General features: G+C 43.5%; 1 protein-coding gene and 1 long non-coding RNA gene across 5 annotated transcripts in view; one reads left to right on the top strand and one right to left on the bottom strand.

Moving 5' to 3' along the window:
- Positions 1–13,593, bottom strand: part of LOC117199642 (uncharacterized) — a 299,525-nt gene extending 285,932 nt beyond the window's left edge. For 2 of the 4 annotated variants that reach the window (XR_004480910.2, XR_004480909.2), the window contains exon 1: positions 13,390–13,585. This is a non-coding gene — a long non-coding RNA (uncharacterized LOC117199642). Of the gene's footprint in view, positions 1–3,831; positions 4,076–13,389 lie in introns of all 4 variants that reach the window. The other 2 variants (XR_007472976.1, XR_007472975.1) reach the window with 2 other exon arrangements.
- A 190-nt stretch (positions 13,594–13,783) lies between these two features.
- The window catches only part of LOC117199643 (WAS protein family homolog 6-like), a 90,192-nt gene continuing 85,425 nt past the window's right edge, over positions 13,784–18,550 (top strand). Inside the window, exon 1 of the mRNA XM_033419750.2 lies at positions 13,784–14,172. Coding sequence (XP_033275641.2) covers positions 13,879–14,172 — 294 coding nt within the window. The 5' untranslated portion in view covers positions 13,784–13,878. The remainder of the gene's footprint in view (positions 14,173–18,550) is intronic.

Below are 18,550 nucleotides of genomic sequence, written 5' to 3'. Positions count from 1 at the left end.
ATGGAGAACAGTATGGAGGTTCCTTAAAAAACTACAAATAGAACTACCATATGACCCAGCAATCCCACTACTGGGCATATACCCTGAGAAAACCATAATTCAAAAAGAGTCATGTACCAAAATGTTCACTGCAGCTCTATTTACCATAACCCGGAGATGGAAACAACCTAAGTGCCCATCATCGGATGAATGGATAAAGAAGATGTGGCACATATATACAATGGAATATTACTCAGCCATAAAAAGAAATGAAATTGAGCTATTTGTAATGAGGTGGATAGACCTAGAGTCTGTCATACAGAGTGAAGTAAGTCAGAAAGAGAAAGACAAATACCGTATGCTAACACATATATATGAAATTTAAGAAAAAAAAATGTCATGAAGGGCTTCCCTGGTGGCGCAGTGGTTGAGAATCTGCCTGCTAATGCAGGGGACACGGGTTCAAGCCCTGGTCTGGGAGGATCCCACATGCCGTGGAGCAACTAGGCCCGTGAGCCACAACTACTGAGCCTGCGCATCTGGAGCCTGTGCTCTGCAACAAGAGAGGCCGCGACAGTGAGAGGCCCACGCACCGCGATGAAGAGTGGCCCCCGCTTGCCACAACTGGAGAAAGCCCTCGCACAGAAACGAAGACCCAACACAGCCAAAAGTAAATAAATAAATAAATAAATAAAATTAAAAAAAAAAATGTCATGAAGAACCTAGGGGTAAGACAGGAATAAAGACACAGACCTACTAGAGAATGGACTTGAGGATATGGGGCGGGGTAAGGGTGAGCTGTGACAAAGCTAGAGAGAGGCATGGACATATATACACTACAAAACGTAAGGCAGATAGCTAGTGGGAAGCAGCCGCATAGCACAAGGAGATCAGCTCAGTGCTTTGTGACCACCTGGAGGGGTGGGATAGGGAGGGTGGGAGGGAGGGAGAAGCAAGAGGGAAGAGATATGGGAACATATGTATATGTATAACTGATTCACTTTGTTATAAAGCAGAAACTAACACACCATTTTAAAGCAATTATACCCCAATAAAGATGTTAAAAAAAAAAGAAAGAAACTGGCCCATGTACCCTTTGGACAATACAGCTTTCCTCAAGGCAAGCTAGAGCCACCAGGCTTTTTGGTCTAAGGAGTTTTGTGTACATTAAAAAAAAAAAAAAAAAAAAAAACTCTCTGAGACTCGATTTCCTGAACTCTAAAATTAAAGTAATAATACTTACCTATAAGGAGATGCTATGGACTGAATTTTTACCCTCAAAATTCATATACTGAAGCCCTAAACCACTGCTCACCAACACAGTGCCTATATATGGAGATCGGGCCTACAAGGAGGTAATCAAGGTTAAATGAGGTCATAAGGGTAGGGCCCTGATGTGATAGGATTAGTGTCCTCATAAGAAGAGATACCAAATACCAAAGCACAATCTGTCTCCTCTTTCCCTTTCTCTCACAGTCTGCAAGCCAGGATGAGATTCTCACCTGCAACCAAATGTTGTTGTTTAAGCCACCCAGTCCATAGTGTTTTATTACAGTAGCCTGAACAGATAAACAAGAGGATGATCAGATCTAGAAATTCAGAATTTAAAGTTAACTGCCTAGCACATAGTCGGATTCAGATCACAAACCTCTAGCTGGAGAGTTGGGGGAAGAGATTGAATGTGACTACATTGAAAAATCAGTAATGTCAGAAATGCATTCTCCTCTAATGTTGTCATAAAACCCTGATTTTTATCTGGGTACATGGCACCCAACATAAAAGCTGTATTTCCTAGATTTTTTTGCAACTAGTGATGCTGAAAGCTCAGCCTCTATGTACGGGTGCCGGATCAAATCTCAGAAAGAAGAGTTTGGGGTGAAGTAGAAAAGGATAGCTTTATTGCTTTGCCAGCCAAAGGGGGACACAGCAGGTTCCTGTCTCAAAAAACTATGTGTCCCAACCCAGGAGGATTTGATGAGTTTTATAAGAATACTTCAAGGGTGGGGTTGCTGACAAGATGAGGGTGTATGCAGGGTCTCAGGTGGTTGGTCTACTAATCTTGATGAGCTTCTCTGGTCCCTTTAATCTCGCCTCAGGTGGTCTCTTGGCTGCTCCTCCCTTGATTAGCAACTGTTTGAATAGCCCTTTGGAACTCAAGGAAGGTCATGGAGGCAGGAGTCTGGCCTACAAGATACGCGGGCCAAAAACAAAGCTTCCGTGCCCAGGAGCCCAAAGTTACCCACCCTCCCACTGATTTCACTAGTGTGATTTAACTATATGACTAAGTGCTTCTCAAGAAGATATAAGTGGAAGTGCCATGGACAACTTCTGGAACATGTCCTTAAAAAGAGGGGACATCCTCATTCTTACTGACTTGAATGTGGACACAATGGCTGGAGCTCAAGCAACCATTTTGGAATAGGAAACCGCGTGCCTGTACAGCAGAAAGGAGACAGAAGAAGCCTAGGTTCTGACACCATAGTACCAGCCCTGGACCACGTGCCTATGAATTTCTTTAACATAAGAGAATATAAACCACTAACTTGATTAAGCCACTATTTAGGGCAGCCCTATTCAGCACTCTCTCTCTGCAAATCCTCAGTCCCCACTACAGAGCTGCTCTGAGGCCCAGGAATCTGTGGTTCAACAAGCTCTCCAGGTGATTCACATACTCAGTAAGCTTGAGAGGCACTGATTTAGAGTTTTCCACCACATATGCCTAACCTGATAACTGATAGAGTAGTCCTAAATTGCAGGTTCTGTCAAGGACTTGGTGAAAGCTTAAAAGGCAGATGACATAAAGCCAGGAGAGATGGTGAAGGCAATAACGGGCAATGTCAAGCTTTAAAATGATTTTGACAGAGTGGAACGCTGGACCAAAGCCAAGAAGATGAATGTAATAGGGATATAAAAAAAGCAAATCTAAACATTCTTTTTTTATTGAAGGAAATAGAAAATGTTCTATCTTTGACTTCGTAAATTAAAAAGAAGAAACGTAAAATTACATATTTTAAAATACAGCAGGGGCTTCCCTGGTGGGGCAGTGGTTAAGAATCTGCCTGCCGATGCAGGGGACACGGGTTCGAGCCCTGGTCTGGGAAGATCCCACATGCCGCGGAGCAGCTAAGCCCGTGAGCCACAACTACTGAGCCTGCGCATCTGGAGCCTGTGCTCCGCAACGGGAGAGGCCACAACAGTGACAGGCCCGCGCACCGCGATGAAGAGTGGCCCCAGCTCGCCGCAACTGGAGAAAGCCCTCGCACAGAAACGAAGACCCAACACAGCCAAAAGTAAATAATTAATTAATTTTTAAAAATACAGCAAATAATGCTATAAATCAATGCCAATTATGGCTAGTGAAAGGAACAAGGGAAGGAAAGACCATCCAGAGAGGGAATGAGAACAAAATCCGACATAATGAGGAGATACAGTCAAGGACAGACAGGAAGAGAATTGGGGCCCAAGTTCAGCATCACTTTTAGATGCTCAGATGATCTTCGCAGCTGGAGGTAATCATGATAATGCATCAGATTATATTAAAACTTACTATGCGCCAGGCACTGTATTGTGTGAATTGTGCAAATGTATCCTCTCAGGAACTCTATGAGATAAGATCTATTATTATCATTGTTTCTCTGATGCAGGAACTGAAGCACAGAGAGGCTGAGTGATTTGCCAGTGGCCACACAGCTAGCACAATGCAGAAGCAGGATAGGAACCCAGGTGACTAGATTTTGGGGCTGTGACCCTCAGCCCCCCCGGTGTACTCTACCCTTTGGTGCTGCCCCACTCTCATTACTGATCAGTTTCTATCCATTGATAGCCTGGCATAAAAATAAGGAAATCCATTACCTCCTGTAACTGTAAACCCAGAGATTGAATGCGGATCCAGATGCAGTATGGTTATCAGCTCAAAGATGGCATCACAGATGCAAGCTGTTTCCATTCCTCTGTGCTACTGTCCTCAGCATCTGGGTTCATTCTAAGGCTGGTTCCCCTCATAGCTCCAAGATGGCAGCCAACAGTCCTGAAGCTTTGTGCTTTCTTTTTCGTGGCCAGCAAGAGAAAGAAGTCTTCACCCCAAGCATGGAATATACTGGAATATATACACTTTAATTCAGTTTATTGTACCAATGAAGGCAAATGACCGTCCTTAGACAACAGAGGTCATCAGTGGGAATGCTACACATTGACTGGGATAGATAACTCCCTGCAGTCAGAGATGGGCTCACCAAATCAGCGCTCTGCATTACCCAGGAGCTCCGCTCTTAGTTTTTGTGATTCTCTCTTTTCTTTTCTAAAGCAAATCAAGTTTGTTTGTTTGAATTCTGGCAAAATAATAAATACTGAGAAAATCATAAAATATTCATTAGAAAGCACCTTGGGTATAAAACAATACACCCCTCTTTCCAGCCCTTCAACAGCCTTCCTGTTCGTCAGAGGCATCATAGGAGAAGGTGCTTTGGGGCAATAACCCTCCTGCTTTCCTTTGACAGGTAAAATCATATTCTGTCAGGAGGAGCCAGCATGAGGTAGTGGTGGTAGCAGGTACTTTTGGAGGAGACCTGTCCAGTATATACTGAATGTCTAGACACCAAGAATGATGTCTCATGCTTTATTATTTAGTTATGTTCATCATTACAAGGAGACGATATTATCCCCATTTTATAGATGAGAGAACCACAGCCCAGAATTTTTTTGTGTGCAATTTGCTCAGTGCCATTCAGCTTGTCAAGTGGCAGAGGTAGATTTCAAACTCAACTCTATATGATTCTATAACCCAAGTTCTTTCCATTCTACCACACAGACCCAATACAGGATCATTTTCATTTGCTGAAATTATTAGCATTGAATCTTTTAACTGAGATTTCTTGGCTACTTCTTACCTGCTCTCTGGCCCGTGTTAGTCGAAAGAACTAGTCTACCTTGCTAAATGTTTTATGTATACAATCTCAGTTTATCCTGCCAACAACCCAGTAATGCAGTTTATTAGGGAGAATGCTCTTAGCTGCAAGTAGTAGACTCCAAAATCAAACGTCATGTGCCTATGGCCACATCCCCAATTCTTTTCTAGTTATGGTTCTCTCTAGACTTAATTGCAGGTATTTTGAGTTTATTTTTCTTCAGTGGGAGAACCATAATTGGTGCCACCTTCATCAGTTCAGAGGTTTCAATAGAGGGACCACACCTTCTGTTGATCCTTGGTACAAGGCTGAATTTTAATCAGCCTTTGTCACTTAAAGTCCTCAGTGTTATCTTTTGTATGGAAATCAGAATCAATTACGTTCTCCTCTGAGCCCTCAAATTTCTGGACAATTTCTACTCCCTTCAATCTCTCCACAATGTACAATTTTTTCCTAAACTCAACTTTTTCGTACAATATTTCATCCCATGCAGACCGTAGCATCCCAGGCATGCCAGTCACACTCCGTTTCATAACCTCTTTGTCTAAAGCCACAAGGTCATTCAGTACATATCTGTCCTCCCAGTGAGCACAGGTGAGAGTTTTACCAAATGTATTGCCACTAGATAACATGAGTTGCTGTTTTTCCATCCTTCAATGCATACTTTTTTTGCTTCCCACTCCCAAGCCCCAGAGTTAATGCCCCACGACTTAGGTTTTCCACTCTGGCAGCCTCAATTATAAGTCCCAATTGCTGTATCAATCAGCTCAGCCTCAGTAATGCCACAGTAACAACAAGACCCAGATCTTTATAACGGGAAAGCTGTACCCCTTGCTTATGTCTATGTCCTCTACAGGTTGGCTGTGATTTTGCTCCACATCCTCTTTATTCTAGGACTCAGATTGTAGGCACAGACACTATGTGGGACGTGCCAGCTTGTGGCAGAGGAAAAACAAAATGGGCACACTCTCCTCTGCTTAGAAATGGCACAGGTACTTCCGGTCACATTCCATTGACCAAAGCAAGTCATGTAGTCAAGCCTGACTGCAGTAGGTGAAAAATATTGTCCTCTCACAGGGAAAGGCAGTATACAGACCCACAGGGAAGACAACAGATACTTTTGAGCAAATAATACAGTCTAGTCAGTAGCGTGCTGGTAAACGTTTAACTGCCTCTTGGGGAATAAAAGTCCTGATTTGTAGCATTTGCCAATTTACATGGGGTAAATACTCCCACAAAGGCTGATTTCAAAATACCAATGAGACCTCACTAAATGCAGAATGAGGAAGCATTGTATGCAGTCAGCTTTGTCAACAAGTATGAGCAGGCTATAGCACAGCAATGAATCTACCCCCACTTTAATTAAATCAGTTACAGTTGGGCCTCCAGACCTCCGTATCCACAGGTTCCGAATCCGTGAATTAAACCAACCACAGGCTGAAAATATTTTGAAAAAAAAAAAAATCCAGAAAGTTCCAAAAGGCTAAAGTTGAATCTGCCATGCAGGACACTATTTACATAGTGTTTACATTGTATTTGCAACTATTTACATAGCATTTACATTGTATTAGATATTATAAGTAATCTAGAGATGATTTAAAGTATGTGGGAGAATGTGTGTAGGTCAAATGCAAATGATATGCCATTTTATATAAGGGACTGGAGTATTCATGGATTTTGGTGTCTGTGGAAGGCCTGGACCAATCCCCTGGGATCCTGAGAGATTACCATACTAAACGTAAGTTAGCTATACTTGTTCCACAGTATGACTATGAAATCTTGCTGTGGACTAGAGCAATTATATGACTCAGCATAACCCTGCCTTAAACCTACACTAAGGATTTGCAGTAAGGAGGACTAGGACCCAGACAACTAACACTTAGTCTTCACATCATTTGCTATTCCTGTGTTAATTGGCAAATTCAAGTGGAGAGTAAGAATGTGAGACTGAAATTTAAAAAATCTTTTGCCTCTATAAATAAGATTCAGCCCCAGGTTCCTCTTTTGCAGAAACTCTTATTAAGAACTTGGCTCTGCTCCAAGGAAAATAAGATAGAGATCATTCAAAACCCCTTAATTCTAAATTATTCATGATAGGAGTTGCTTGACGAGGACACCTCTCTATTCTTAATGTTTACCATAGTAACTTTTTTCTAGTAAACATTTGTTTAAAATGTCCCTGAGCTTGGAATCAGCTCTTACATACAGAAGTCTTTTTTTTTTTTTTCGAAGAATATACTTTAACTACATTGATATCACCACTGGGGTGACATTGAGCAAGTTGCTTACGTGCCCTGAATTTCTCTTGCCCCATCTATAAGATGGGATAACAACTCTTATTTCTTGCTATTCCTTATAACCTTGCAAGGCTGTCATGAGACTTAAGCATCCGGCACACATAAAGCACCTGAAAGAGTACCTTGCACGTGGTAGTCAATCAATTAAATAGTCATTACCATGCATTAAGGAGGATACTGATGAGAATTTTCATAATTATTACTGAGGCATGGGACTAGAGGGTTTGAGTTACTATTTAAAACAGTACAGGGCTTTACTCGGTAGCTCAGAGCATTTAGCAGGAGTAATTTGGCTGTTGATTTTGAGGACATCTGACAGGAATGACTTTTGCAGCTTCCCTGGAAGTGTGGATGTTATTGGAATTTAACAGAACTCACCTCCCTAGTGTTTAGCCCATTATGGCTTTTGGCCCCTAGCTTGGCTCAAATTGCCAGTCCAACAGAAAGCCTGAACGGTCTGCCCCGTGGCAAAATTGTGGCCTGCAGGGGGTGGATCCTGAGCCCCTTCTTCAGGGAGAATAAACTGCTCACTCACCCATGCTGCAGCCTTTAATACCGACACTCACATAAAATACCAGGAGCAAATCCTACCTCCAACGTTACAGTAATTCTGGAGGAGCTGGAGGGCCACTCAAACACATGCCTGGCATGATGCTGCATGCCACCTGAGGTCATAGGACAAACAGCACAGAGAGACTGTGATGATGATTCATTAAAAGGACAGCCCACTCCCTTCCTGGGGTCACCTCATTCCTTCTTCCTGAGTTGTTGTGAATATTCTGGATTATTATTTCAGATTCTTTAAGCCTCTTGACTTAAAAAATAATGATGAGGAAGATGCTGATGCTGATAATGACAATAGTCAAAATGGTAAAAGTTACCTGAAAGTCTGCATGCTACTGTGTTCGTGCGTGTGTGTGACTCTAGGTATGTATGTGTGTGTTTGTTCCTCCTGAGTGGCTTTTTTAAGCTAATTATCAGCTTTTGGAACTGCACATAACAATTTTCCAGTAGTGATAGTCACACATAGTTAGACCATCCAAACACTTGGAAGCAATTTAATAAAGACTGGAGGCAGAGCCATCCTTAATTGGGTTCCAAAGTTAAGAATGTAATGTTACTTGTATGAGCAGCTCAGCAAATTTGGGGTACAAACATGGCCATATTGTCTCCTTTTCCAGTGAAGGTGTTGAGTAGAGCTTGCAGCTAAAACAAACAAATCCCCCAATTTTCATTTATTTCTTGCTCATCTAACAATCCAAATGAAATGTTTCTAGGTGGAGATTAGCATTCTTCCACAGAGTGATCCAGGGATCCAAGACTGATTACATGCTCTTTCCTGGACAATGCAGCCACACACTTACTCTATGAAAAATGGTTTCCCTAGTGCTTCCAGGAAACCCTTAAAGCAGCCAACTTAACTTTCTGGCCCTTCTCTTGATAGAGCTAGGAGGGGAAAAAAAAAAAAGTATGTAAAAGCTTTATATTCACTGGGGCATCCTAGCATATTGGATTGTTGGAAATGCAAGAACCAGGTTTTAGTAGATGAGTGTCTATGAAACAAAGAGGCTTTGGAGACTACCTTCATATGTAAAGTGGCATAAACAAATTGCAAAAATGCATAAGCTTTTATTTTTGAAGGAATCAGTTAATAGTTTTTGTAAGATTTGTAGTTAGTGTTCAACATGTTTGTTGAATCCAGCCTTTTGGATCATGCCTGGAACTTAGCTGCTCAATTGTTGTTTATTAGAATTAATAAATGAATGGTAATGCTATTAGTCTAATAAGCACTTTGAAATATGCACAAATCGTTAGAAATAACTTTATACAATAAATGTCATTTAAATTTCTGAGATGATAACTGGTAGGCAGTCAATAAATATTTATTTATTTGTATTATCAAAGGTTTAATCAGGATCATTTAAATTGCCAAAGTAGACACAGATGTGCCTTGAATATATTACAATCAGGACGGCTACACGCTGAGTACTGTACAGAGGATGTCATTCATATAGACACCCATGTAAATAGCTCCCCCTAGGGTTGTGCAGAGTACAGCATCCACATAGCCGCTAATTTCAATGTATCAGTCTGAACAGGCTATGAGGGTAGAACAGCTGGTTTCCCTAGCTCATCACCAGGACTGATTGAGCTGGTCGGCTAACTGGGTAGATGTGGGCTCTCCCTTCCCCACTTCTTCCTCATTCACCACCTCCCCCTACAAGTCTATGTTCTGGTCAAAGATGTTGACCTTCCCAGAGAGGGGAGCGTGCCCTTCAGTCAAGGGTGTGCTTGTAACTCTGTGGGAGCCCCACTCCAACTCCAGGGGCCTCTTGGTACTGTAAGCCTGGAGCAAGAGACTCTCTCCAGACAGGAACCAAATGTTCTCCGCCTCTTCCTAATGAGGTACTTACCCAGTGTCTTTTTTCCTAACCCAACTTTTTAAGGATTGCCTTTTAAATACTAAGATTCACCTTAGCTCTTCATGAACTGACCATGTTACTAACCCAAAAAAGTTTTCATTTTCTAGCCTCCAAAACGGCCTCAGCTGGGTCCTTCCTATCCCAAAGACCAATTTTACACATTTTATCCTTACATGTGCAACATCTGTATCCTCAAACTAAGTAATCTTTATTTCAGTTACAGAAAAATAATTCTGGAAAAAACAAAGAAAAAGAAAAAATATGACCCCTCCATTTAGCTTGACTTGTACATACTGACTGCAGGTAAGGCATCACATTTCTTCCCGTTGGAGCACAGGGAGCACTGATCTCTCTGATAAGAAGCAGGAGCTTCTTATCAGTCATGACAAAATAGATGTCCAAGTCATCCTCACCAGCAGTACTACCACCATCACAACGGCAGCAGCAGCAGAATACCTTCCGTAATAGTCCATTTCCAAGTTAGGTGAACTTGAAATCAAATCCTGGCTTGGCCAACAACTAACAGTGTGACCTTGGCCCAGTCGTGTCCCCTCCTTAAGCTTTGATTTCCTTATCTGCAGAACGTAGATACCAATGTCTCCTGTATAGGGTTGCTGGGGGATTAACTGAGCCAATGAATGGAAAGTATTAAGTTTAGTCCCTGATACATGGTAGGTTGTTTTGTTTGTTGAAAGAAGTTTTATTCGGGGAGATACACACTCCACAGACAGAGTGTGGGCCATCTCGGAAGGTGAGGGGTGCATGGTAGGTTTTTAATATCTCATTACTACCCTTTCATTCATTCGTTGTTACTTTAAGTACCTACTTATTACTTCCGTGATACTGGGCCTGGCTTTGTGAAGAATCAAAGAAATGTAATACTTTTTTTTCCTTCATGGAGCTCATAATCCATTCATTTATTCAATAAACAATTATTGAGTATCTATCCTGTGCCAGGCACCCTGGTAGGTGTTAGAGTTCCATACAGGTATAAAATATGCCAAGACCCCTGTCCTCAAGTAGCTCACATTCTAGTGAAGATAAGACATGTGAGCACATAGGGTATATTCACAACACAGAATAAGAAGAGCTATGCCAGAGGGATGAAGCATGACTGTCCTCATAGACCTAGAAAGCACAGATGCAATTAACCTGGTAGAGAGGGCCTGGGCAGAGAATCGCAGGTAGGTGAACCTGTGCACAGAGAACATGGTATGTATGAGAAGCTGCAAGTTTTCAACACCCACGGAGCAGAAGAGTTCTTGCAAAAGTAGTGGGAGACGTGGCTGAAGAAATTGGTTGAGGATGAAGCATAAAAAACCCACTGAAGTGTGATCTTTTTTCCTGAGGAGGCATGGAGGGGCCATGGAAGATTTTTAAGCTGTTTGAGGACATGGTCAATTCTCTGGCTTTCAGAAACGTCCCTCTGGAGTCTGGGATGTGGTGAAAGTTGGGCTGGACCTGCCAAGATGGAGTGAAATGACCAAGTAGGAGGGTTTTGTCCAGATGAGAGATATGAGGGCTCACATGAAGCCTGAGGGCAGTTCATGGCTACCACCGCCATTTAAGAGGAAGACGTTATGGGACTCAGAGACTGACAGACGGAGATGGGGATAAACTGAGAATGACTCCTGCTATTGGGTGTTTGGCAGTGCCATTCACATGATGAGGAATAAGAGGACTAGATTTGGTAAGGATTTACACACATCTACACACACACACACACACACACACACACACTCACACACACACACATAGGTAGTTAAATAGCGTAGCAGAGGGAGAACAATATTACACACAGGGATAGCACCAGGCTTTAGATTCTTGTGCCCAGTTAGGCAAAGGAACAAATGCTACCAGTTCAGAGTAAGCAAACACTGCTTGATCTCTTTTCCAAGACTCCCTCTTTGCATAACTGTTCCCCTTTTCTGGGAGGAACATCACTGACACACCTTGGAGGAATCTGCTTGATATCCTTAACAACATTTGAAAATCTCTCATTCTAGGTCCACAGCAGCAGTTAAGAAATCACCTCTTTTTCCCTGGATTTCCTACGTCTTGCTCTGCTCAGTATTTTATGCTACTGTCAAAGCCTTCCTTCATTGCATGAGTGTGACCATGTAATTTCTAGTGCCTTTTAGAGTAGTCCAAGATTTATAACTTCCCAGAAAATCTTTGGTTCTGAGATATAAATACAAAGTAAAGTCTGCCCCTAAGAACTTTATGCAGTAGGCAAGGAGCCCATTCAGCCATTCAATACCTAGTCGTTCTATAGCTGTGGTACTGAGGTTAATGCTGGAAATGCAAAGTGGACCTAAACATGTTTCCTGCCATTAGAGGGTTTTACATCTGATGGAGAAGGTAAATAAATCAAACTGTAAAGGAACGGGTAAGAAGCAATATATTAGACCATAAGATGCTATGAGAGCAAGGAACAGGAACAGCCAACCCATACATGGATGTTCAGAGAAGTTTTCTCTAGGTGACCTGTGCACAAATCACAGAAACAAAGTCTACTAGAAACAATGTCCGAAGCAAGGAATGTACCAAGTGCTCAGGAAAAGGGACTAATTCATTCTGAATAGATCCAGCAAGACCTTTTGGAAGCAAGTACGTTTTAGGTGGAATTTGAAAGGCTCAAGTGAATTAATTTCTGGAGAGAAAGTGGGGAATATAAGGGCATGTTTGAGGAGCTGGTGATGTCCTTTACCAAGACCAGATTTAGGTATTTTGGGGAGGGGGGGTGTATAAGACAGGAAAGGAGACAAATACTTTTAAAAAGTTAACAGCACATCTAGAGTTAAATAGTTCTATATCATTCAAGAAATACCATGAGACAGTAAGTGATTAAGAGCTAAGTCAGAGAAAGGACTAGAAGCACAAGGAACGATGAGGTCACCAGTGCGTCTGAATCATAAGGTACCTGCACAGACCTGAGGTCACAGGCCTTTTGTGGGCTGGAGAAGCATTCTTACTTACTCAGTGGATGCTGGGTAAACATTGGTTAACTGAGTTAATCTTTCCTCAGGTAGCTAGAAATTGTGGAGGAACTGGAGCTCCTTGCTACTGTGTTTACACTTTAACCAAAACCTTAGAAGAAATTTAGGCTCCCCAAGGGAACTGAGGAAAGCACCATTCTGTTGCTTGTTCAGGGACAAATCGAGAGCCAAATAGCTGCCCTCCAAAAATTGCACCAAGGCTGTCCAGCCCTTACGTCCAGAGCTCAAAACTTTCGGGGGCATGGGAAGAGAATTGGTGTGGATTAAAAAGGGATCCACAGAGAGCAAAGGATCTTTACATGTTTTTCTGTAGTGTGTTTTTTTTCCCCTCTCCCTGAGGGAAGGCCATGTAGGAAAGAGTACTGAACTTGAAGCCTGGGTCTCTGCCACTACCTGACATTGAACAGGTCACTTAATCTCCCTGAGTCCTGTGTCCCCATTCGTAAAATAAGGAGGCTGTGGACTCCACACTAATAACTAAGTGTTTGGGCTCTACAATTTGCCGGGTGAGGCGTTTTCCACGCTTTTACTTCTCACAACCACAATGGTAGATTTTAGTAACCCTATTTTACTCAAGACATTCAGTTCAGAGTGGTTAAGTAACACGTCCAAGGTCACACAGCAACAGCGGCCGGGCCGGATTGCAAACCGGGGTTGCCTGACTCTCACACCACGCAGTCCCAGTTCGATACCAGTTAAACACCCCTCTACTGGGCCCCGGAGTTCCCTTCCCCTTCTACCGGACCTCCTCCCCCTCCACCCACCTAAACTTTCAGGCAATTCTCACCTTTCACCACCGGGCATGCTCAGTCGCTCAGGAAAGGTTTTCGCTCTGCCTTGGGAAATTTTTCACGCCGCTCTGGCAGCCGAGGCCGCCCCGCCCACGGCTTCTCCTCACTGGATTGGTTGAACTCAGGGAGGCTACCAGGAGGCCCAGATGACCTCCCAACTCGCCCCCGTCAACGCTCTGGGCGCACGCGCTCCGAGCGTGCGTGCGTGCGTGCGTGTGAGTGAGCACGTGAGGCCCCGGAACGTGCACAGAGGGCGGGGCAGGAAACAGGCGGCAAGGGGCGGGGCTTCCGTTGCCATAGCAGTGACGTCAGGCGTCGGGGAGCGAACCCGGCCCCTTCCCCGCGCGCGCGCGCGCGCACACACACACAGAGACATGCACACGCGCGCGCATCGCCGCTCTCCCTGAGACACACTGGAGGGAAAGGTCAAACTAAAGGCGAGGGAGCCGGGAAGCCGGAGGGAGCCGCCGCAGCCGCTGCGCGCCATGACGGACGCGAACGAGGCTGTTTTCTCTCCGCCGACGCCGCCGAGCCGCTGCTCTCGCCGCGCCCCCTCCCCCGGCACTCGCGCGTCCGCGCGCCCCCTCCCCCCGGCGCTCCGGGCGCGCGTCGGGCCCGGGGCGCGCGCCGGCCGGAGCGGGAGAGGGAGCGGGAGCCGGAGCGGGAGCGGGATTGGGAGCGGGAGCGGGAGGGAGGTTGGGGGCCGCGGCGGGCGGCCCGGCGGCCTCCTCGCGCGACCCCGGAGCCCCTCGCCCGGCCCCTCGGCTGGAGCCCGCCAGGTGAGTGCGGTGGGGGGCGAGGGTGTCAGGAGCGGACAGGGCACCCGGCGAGCTCAGCCCGCCTGTCTGACCCCTTCCGGGGGCGCTGACAGGCGCGCGGGACCCGGCCTCTGGGGGGCGTCGCGGGGTCAGCCTGTCTGGGGGCCCCTTTTGGCTTCCCCTGACCCTCGGGGTCGGCCCCCGGATTGATGGGGGCTCGGGACCCGGGGGAGTGCAGCCTCCGGGCAGGAGTTGGCTGGGCGACCCGGCCGTGGGACAGGCGACGGGAGGCAGGTGGGCCCCTGTCTGGGGCTTGGTAAAGTGCGGGGAGGGGGCGAGGGGCCCGGCCAGGTGCGCGCGGGGGGCCCGCTGGAAGCGCTCAGGAAATGTTTGCTGGGAGTTGGGAGAAACTGCCCTGGGGACCGAGGCGCCTTGCTTTTGCCTGGGCCAACGAAAGTGGCGGATTTTACAGCAAAACTCGGGGGGAAGCCTTGCTGGACCGGACGAAAGCGAGAGGGACCCGGAGGACCCGCCTGTATGGGGACCAGAGACGAACAGATCTGCCTGTGGGTAGCACTAGGGCATGATGTGTGGACGTTGCCATGCCAATGTTTGATGTTTGTTGCTTATGGTTATTTTAGGACTAAATGATATTTTTTTAAAAAAAGTTATTACTAGGGAGAGAGGGAACTGCTTGAATGGTCATGAGCTCTTCCCTGTGTGTTCAGGAAATGGGTTAATCTTTCACATCACCACCCCCCCCCAACTGAATCTATGCCCAGTGGACTTTAAAAATAATAAATACAAAACTCTAAAGCCCCGAAACGAGGTGATGTTTTTCTGATGAGTTTCAGGTGTCAGGCCCCTGGTTGTGTGAGAGAGAAATAGAAGCAGGACAGCGAAGTACTTGATATGCTCAAGCAGTCGTCTTTTTGTCATAAGCTTTGGAGCCCATCAAAGTGGAGTTTAGTTGTAACTGCCAGGGTTAAGTAATCACATTGACCCAGTGCCGCCCACCAATCAGGAGCTTCCCTGAAAGTAACTTGGAAGACTGCTGTCAGCCCAGTTCTCTGCTGATTGTGAATACCCAGTGCTTCTGCTGACTTCTTTCCCCTCTTTAGTTTTCTACTATTATAATGCATGCAACCTGTTTACCAAACGTTGGAATGAATTATCCATAGCTGAACTGCTCTCCGCTAAGTCACTTTTAAATTTTCAGGTGCTACCTCTGATGTATGTTTGTTTCATATTTGAAAGTTGTTTGGAAATTTGAAATATAGTAATTTCACATGATAAGGGTTTTTTGCGTATAAGTCCAGCTTAAACAGATTATACCAAGTGGGTAATGTGTTTTAGAGTTTAAATCTCATCCAAGAAAACTTCTGGTTTTTGAAAGGTTGGGGATTGTGACAGCTGAGGAAATGTCCAAAGGAATCTTTGGTAAAGAATGAGGGAACACCGGGACACCTAGTGAATTTCACATTAACTGGCAGGTTCAGCATATACAAATTTACTTCTTACCTGAGCATTTCTGATATGCGGGTGCTTGTTCGGTTGCTTATGGACCTTTGGTTATTCGTCTTTTTTCAAGAAGTTCTGTCAGCAGAGACTCTCACTTTGAAATTGAGTCGTTGTAGCATGTAGCCAGGGTACCAAAGGTTTTCAGTACAAGACGTAAGGGAGGATTTTTCAGTTTGGTATCTTGTTAATTCTTTCTGTGCAGCAATTTTTGTACCTGGTTGTACCTGGTTCTGTGCTGTGATGCCCCTTTTAACGTCTTGCTCCTGTGGCTGTTACTGACATATGTCTATATACAATTCTGTAATGGGGTTCTTGAATGTTAACCACTTAGAACATCGTTTCCTTTCCTGTTTTATATAAATACATTTTTATTTTTATTTATCTTCCTTCTGTCTTTTTAAAGGGAACTGTAGAACTGGGCAAATCAGCACTTACTCAGCATACCCCCCTCCTGTATGTCTCGTTGACCTTGGTGCCATTGTGGAGGTCATGTGTTCATGGAGATCAACAGTTCTTGAACAGTTTCCTCCAGGTGACAAAGGCACGTGGGAAAGTGATTTAAGAAGTGCATATCTTGATTTTTTAAAAAAATCATTTTAATTCGGCATTTATTGTGATCATTGCCAAAAATAATTTGTTGACCTATCTTTGGGAGTACATACATTTCTATTTTACATTAAAAAATCACTTAATTTCTTTTTTCGACTTTCCTAGTGTTGTATATTCTACTACAGATGAACAGCTGGTTTTTTGGGTGACATTTTTAAAACTTGGGAAAGAGAGAGAAGGGCAGTAATGCTGGGATGTATTTAGCCCAAGAAAGCAGTTATGCTCCACTTCAAGAACTTTGATATTTACAAGTATAAGATTACAAAACAAGTAGTGGTTAGTTATGTTATATGAGACTTCTAAATTTTACAAAAAGGATTCACTAAAAGGTGCCTTCAGATAATTAATCCCTTTTATGTGGTACTTATCAAATGTGATTTGATTTATGAAAAATCAGTTGTCGTACAACAATTTAAGAACAAATTTTGGGGATGTCCCTGCCCGTCCAGTGGTTGGATCCCTGGTCGGTGAACTAAGATCCCTCATGCTGTGCAGTATAGCAAAAAACAGAAACCAAAGAACATTTTTTGCATAATGTTAAGATTCATCAGTGTGTTCCTTGAATTATCCGTTTCCCCAAAGTGTTTGGGGGCAAAGTTAATATTTATGGGCTTGCTAAATTCAAAGTTGTGCCACTTATATGCTATCTATTAAGGTTTTAACTGAATGGAAAAATTGCCATGTGATCTAGAGTTGTACCATTTAGAGTACATTGAAACCAAATTAGAATGCCAAAATTTTATGGTCAGGTTTGTCTGGAATCCTATCCAAGGTAGTTTAATTAGTAAGGTATCAAAAGCAGCTTGTTGTAAGATGCTCTCACTAGGACGGTGGTCCTGCAACATAGGCCAACAAGTGGTAATACCCAGACTTCAGCAAAGTCAAAATAAATAGATTTGGTCTACAGCCCACATGCAGTGAAAACCATCACCTTGAATTTTTCTCTAGGTGCAAATTATTCTTCAGAATTAAAGGCTTGATTTTCCTAAGCTGTAATTGTGTTTGGGTCACTTGTGAAAAATCTATTTTGATAAAAGAAAAGCTGCATACTCTGACTTTCAAGGGAGCTTTTTTCTCTCTTTTTTAGTGCAGTTGGGTTTATTTGAAATCGCAGGAGATATTGAATGAAGTACTTGGGGAGTTTTCATTCTGAAATCATTTTACTTTGATGACTTTGAAAAAAGGAATGTGAGTTAATATGAGTAGAACTTGCTTATGAGTTAGCTCAAACTTTATGGTGGGATAAGGGGGAGAGGGAGGAACTGGACACAAACTTAATTAAGGATAATCAATCAAATTTACTTTGCTTTATGCTATTCATGCCTGGCTGTGTAAGAGTGACACCCTTCCTCCCCAATTTTAGAGAAGTCTTATTCCTAGAGAAGGGATTTAAGGGTTAAGAGCTAAGCATGTGAGTATATGTGTTCAGAGTATCTTTTGAGCACTTTAATAGTTTTTTGTTTTGTTCTTGTGCATGAGACGGAAAGCAAGAAATTATTTTCATGTTGAATATGGGTTGAGAGCACAACTTTCGGATAACAGGCACAGTTTTATTGCTCTTAACATAATTGAATATTATAAAAATTAAGGGAACAGCTAGAATGATACCATTGATTTTTTTTAGTATAGGCTGTTAGTTCCTTTGTTGAACAAATGAGTAAAAATGAAGATTGCGGCTTCCCTGGTGGTGCAGTGGTTGAGAATCTGCCTGCCAATGCAGGGGACATGGGTTCGAGCCCTGGTCTGGGAAGATCCCACATGCCGCGGAGCAACTAGGCCCGTGAGCCACAACTACCGAGCCTGAGCATCTGGAGCTTGTGCTCCGCAACAGGAGAGGCCGCGATAGTGAGAGGCCCGCGCACCGCGATGAAGAGTGGCCCCTGCTCGCCGCAACTAGAGAGAGACCTCACACAGAAACGAAGACGCAACACAGCCAAAAATAAATAAATAAATAAATATTAAAAAAAAACAAAAAACAGTTATTCCTTTAAAAAAAAATGAAGATTGAAGTTGTGATGTTAAAAGAAATGTTTTCAAGTTTTTTTCGTTTTTTGTTTTTTTTAATTTCAAAGAACTGTCTCAAAGAATTGCTAATTTAGAGCATAGGTAAAAATTTCATTACTTGGATTTATCATTATTGAGGGAATGTAATTTAAAATTTTTTTAAATACATGCAAAAAAAATAAGTAGACTTACTGCATTTTAAAATATTTGTGCCAAGATCTGTGAGAATAGAAATAATGATTAGAAATTTTAATTGGAACTTAAG

The sequence above is a fragment of the Orcinus orca genome, chromosome 17, assembly GCF_937001465.1.
Source record: "Orcinus orca chromosome 17, mOrcOrc1.1, whole genome shotgun sequence".
Lineage (NCBI taxonomy): Eukaryota > Metazoa > Chordata > Mammalia > Artiodactyla > Delphinidae > Orcinus > Orcinus orca.
This window is presented reverse-complemented; position numbering and strand designations above follow the sequence as displayed.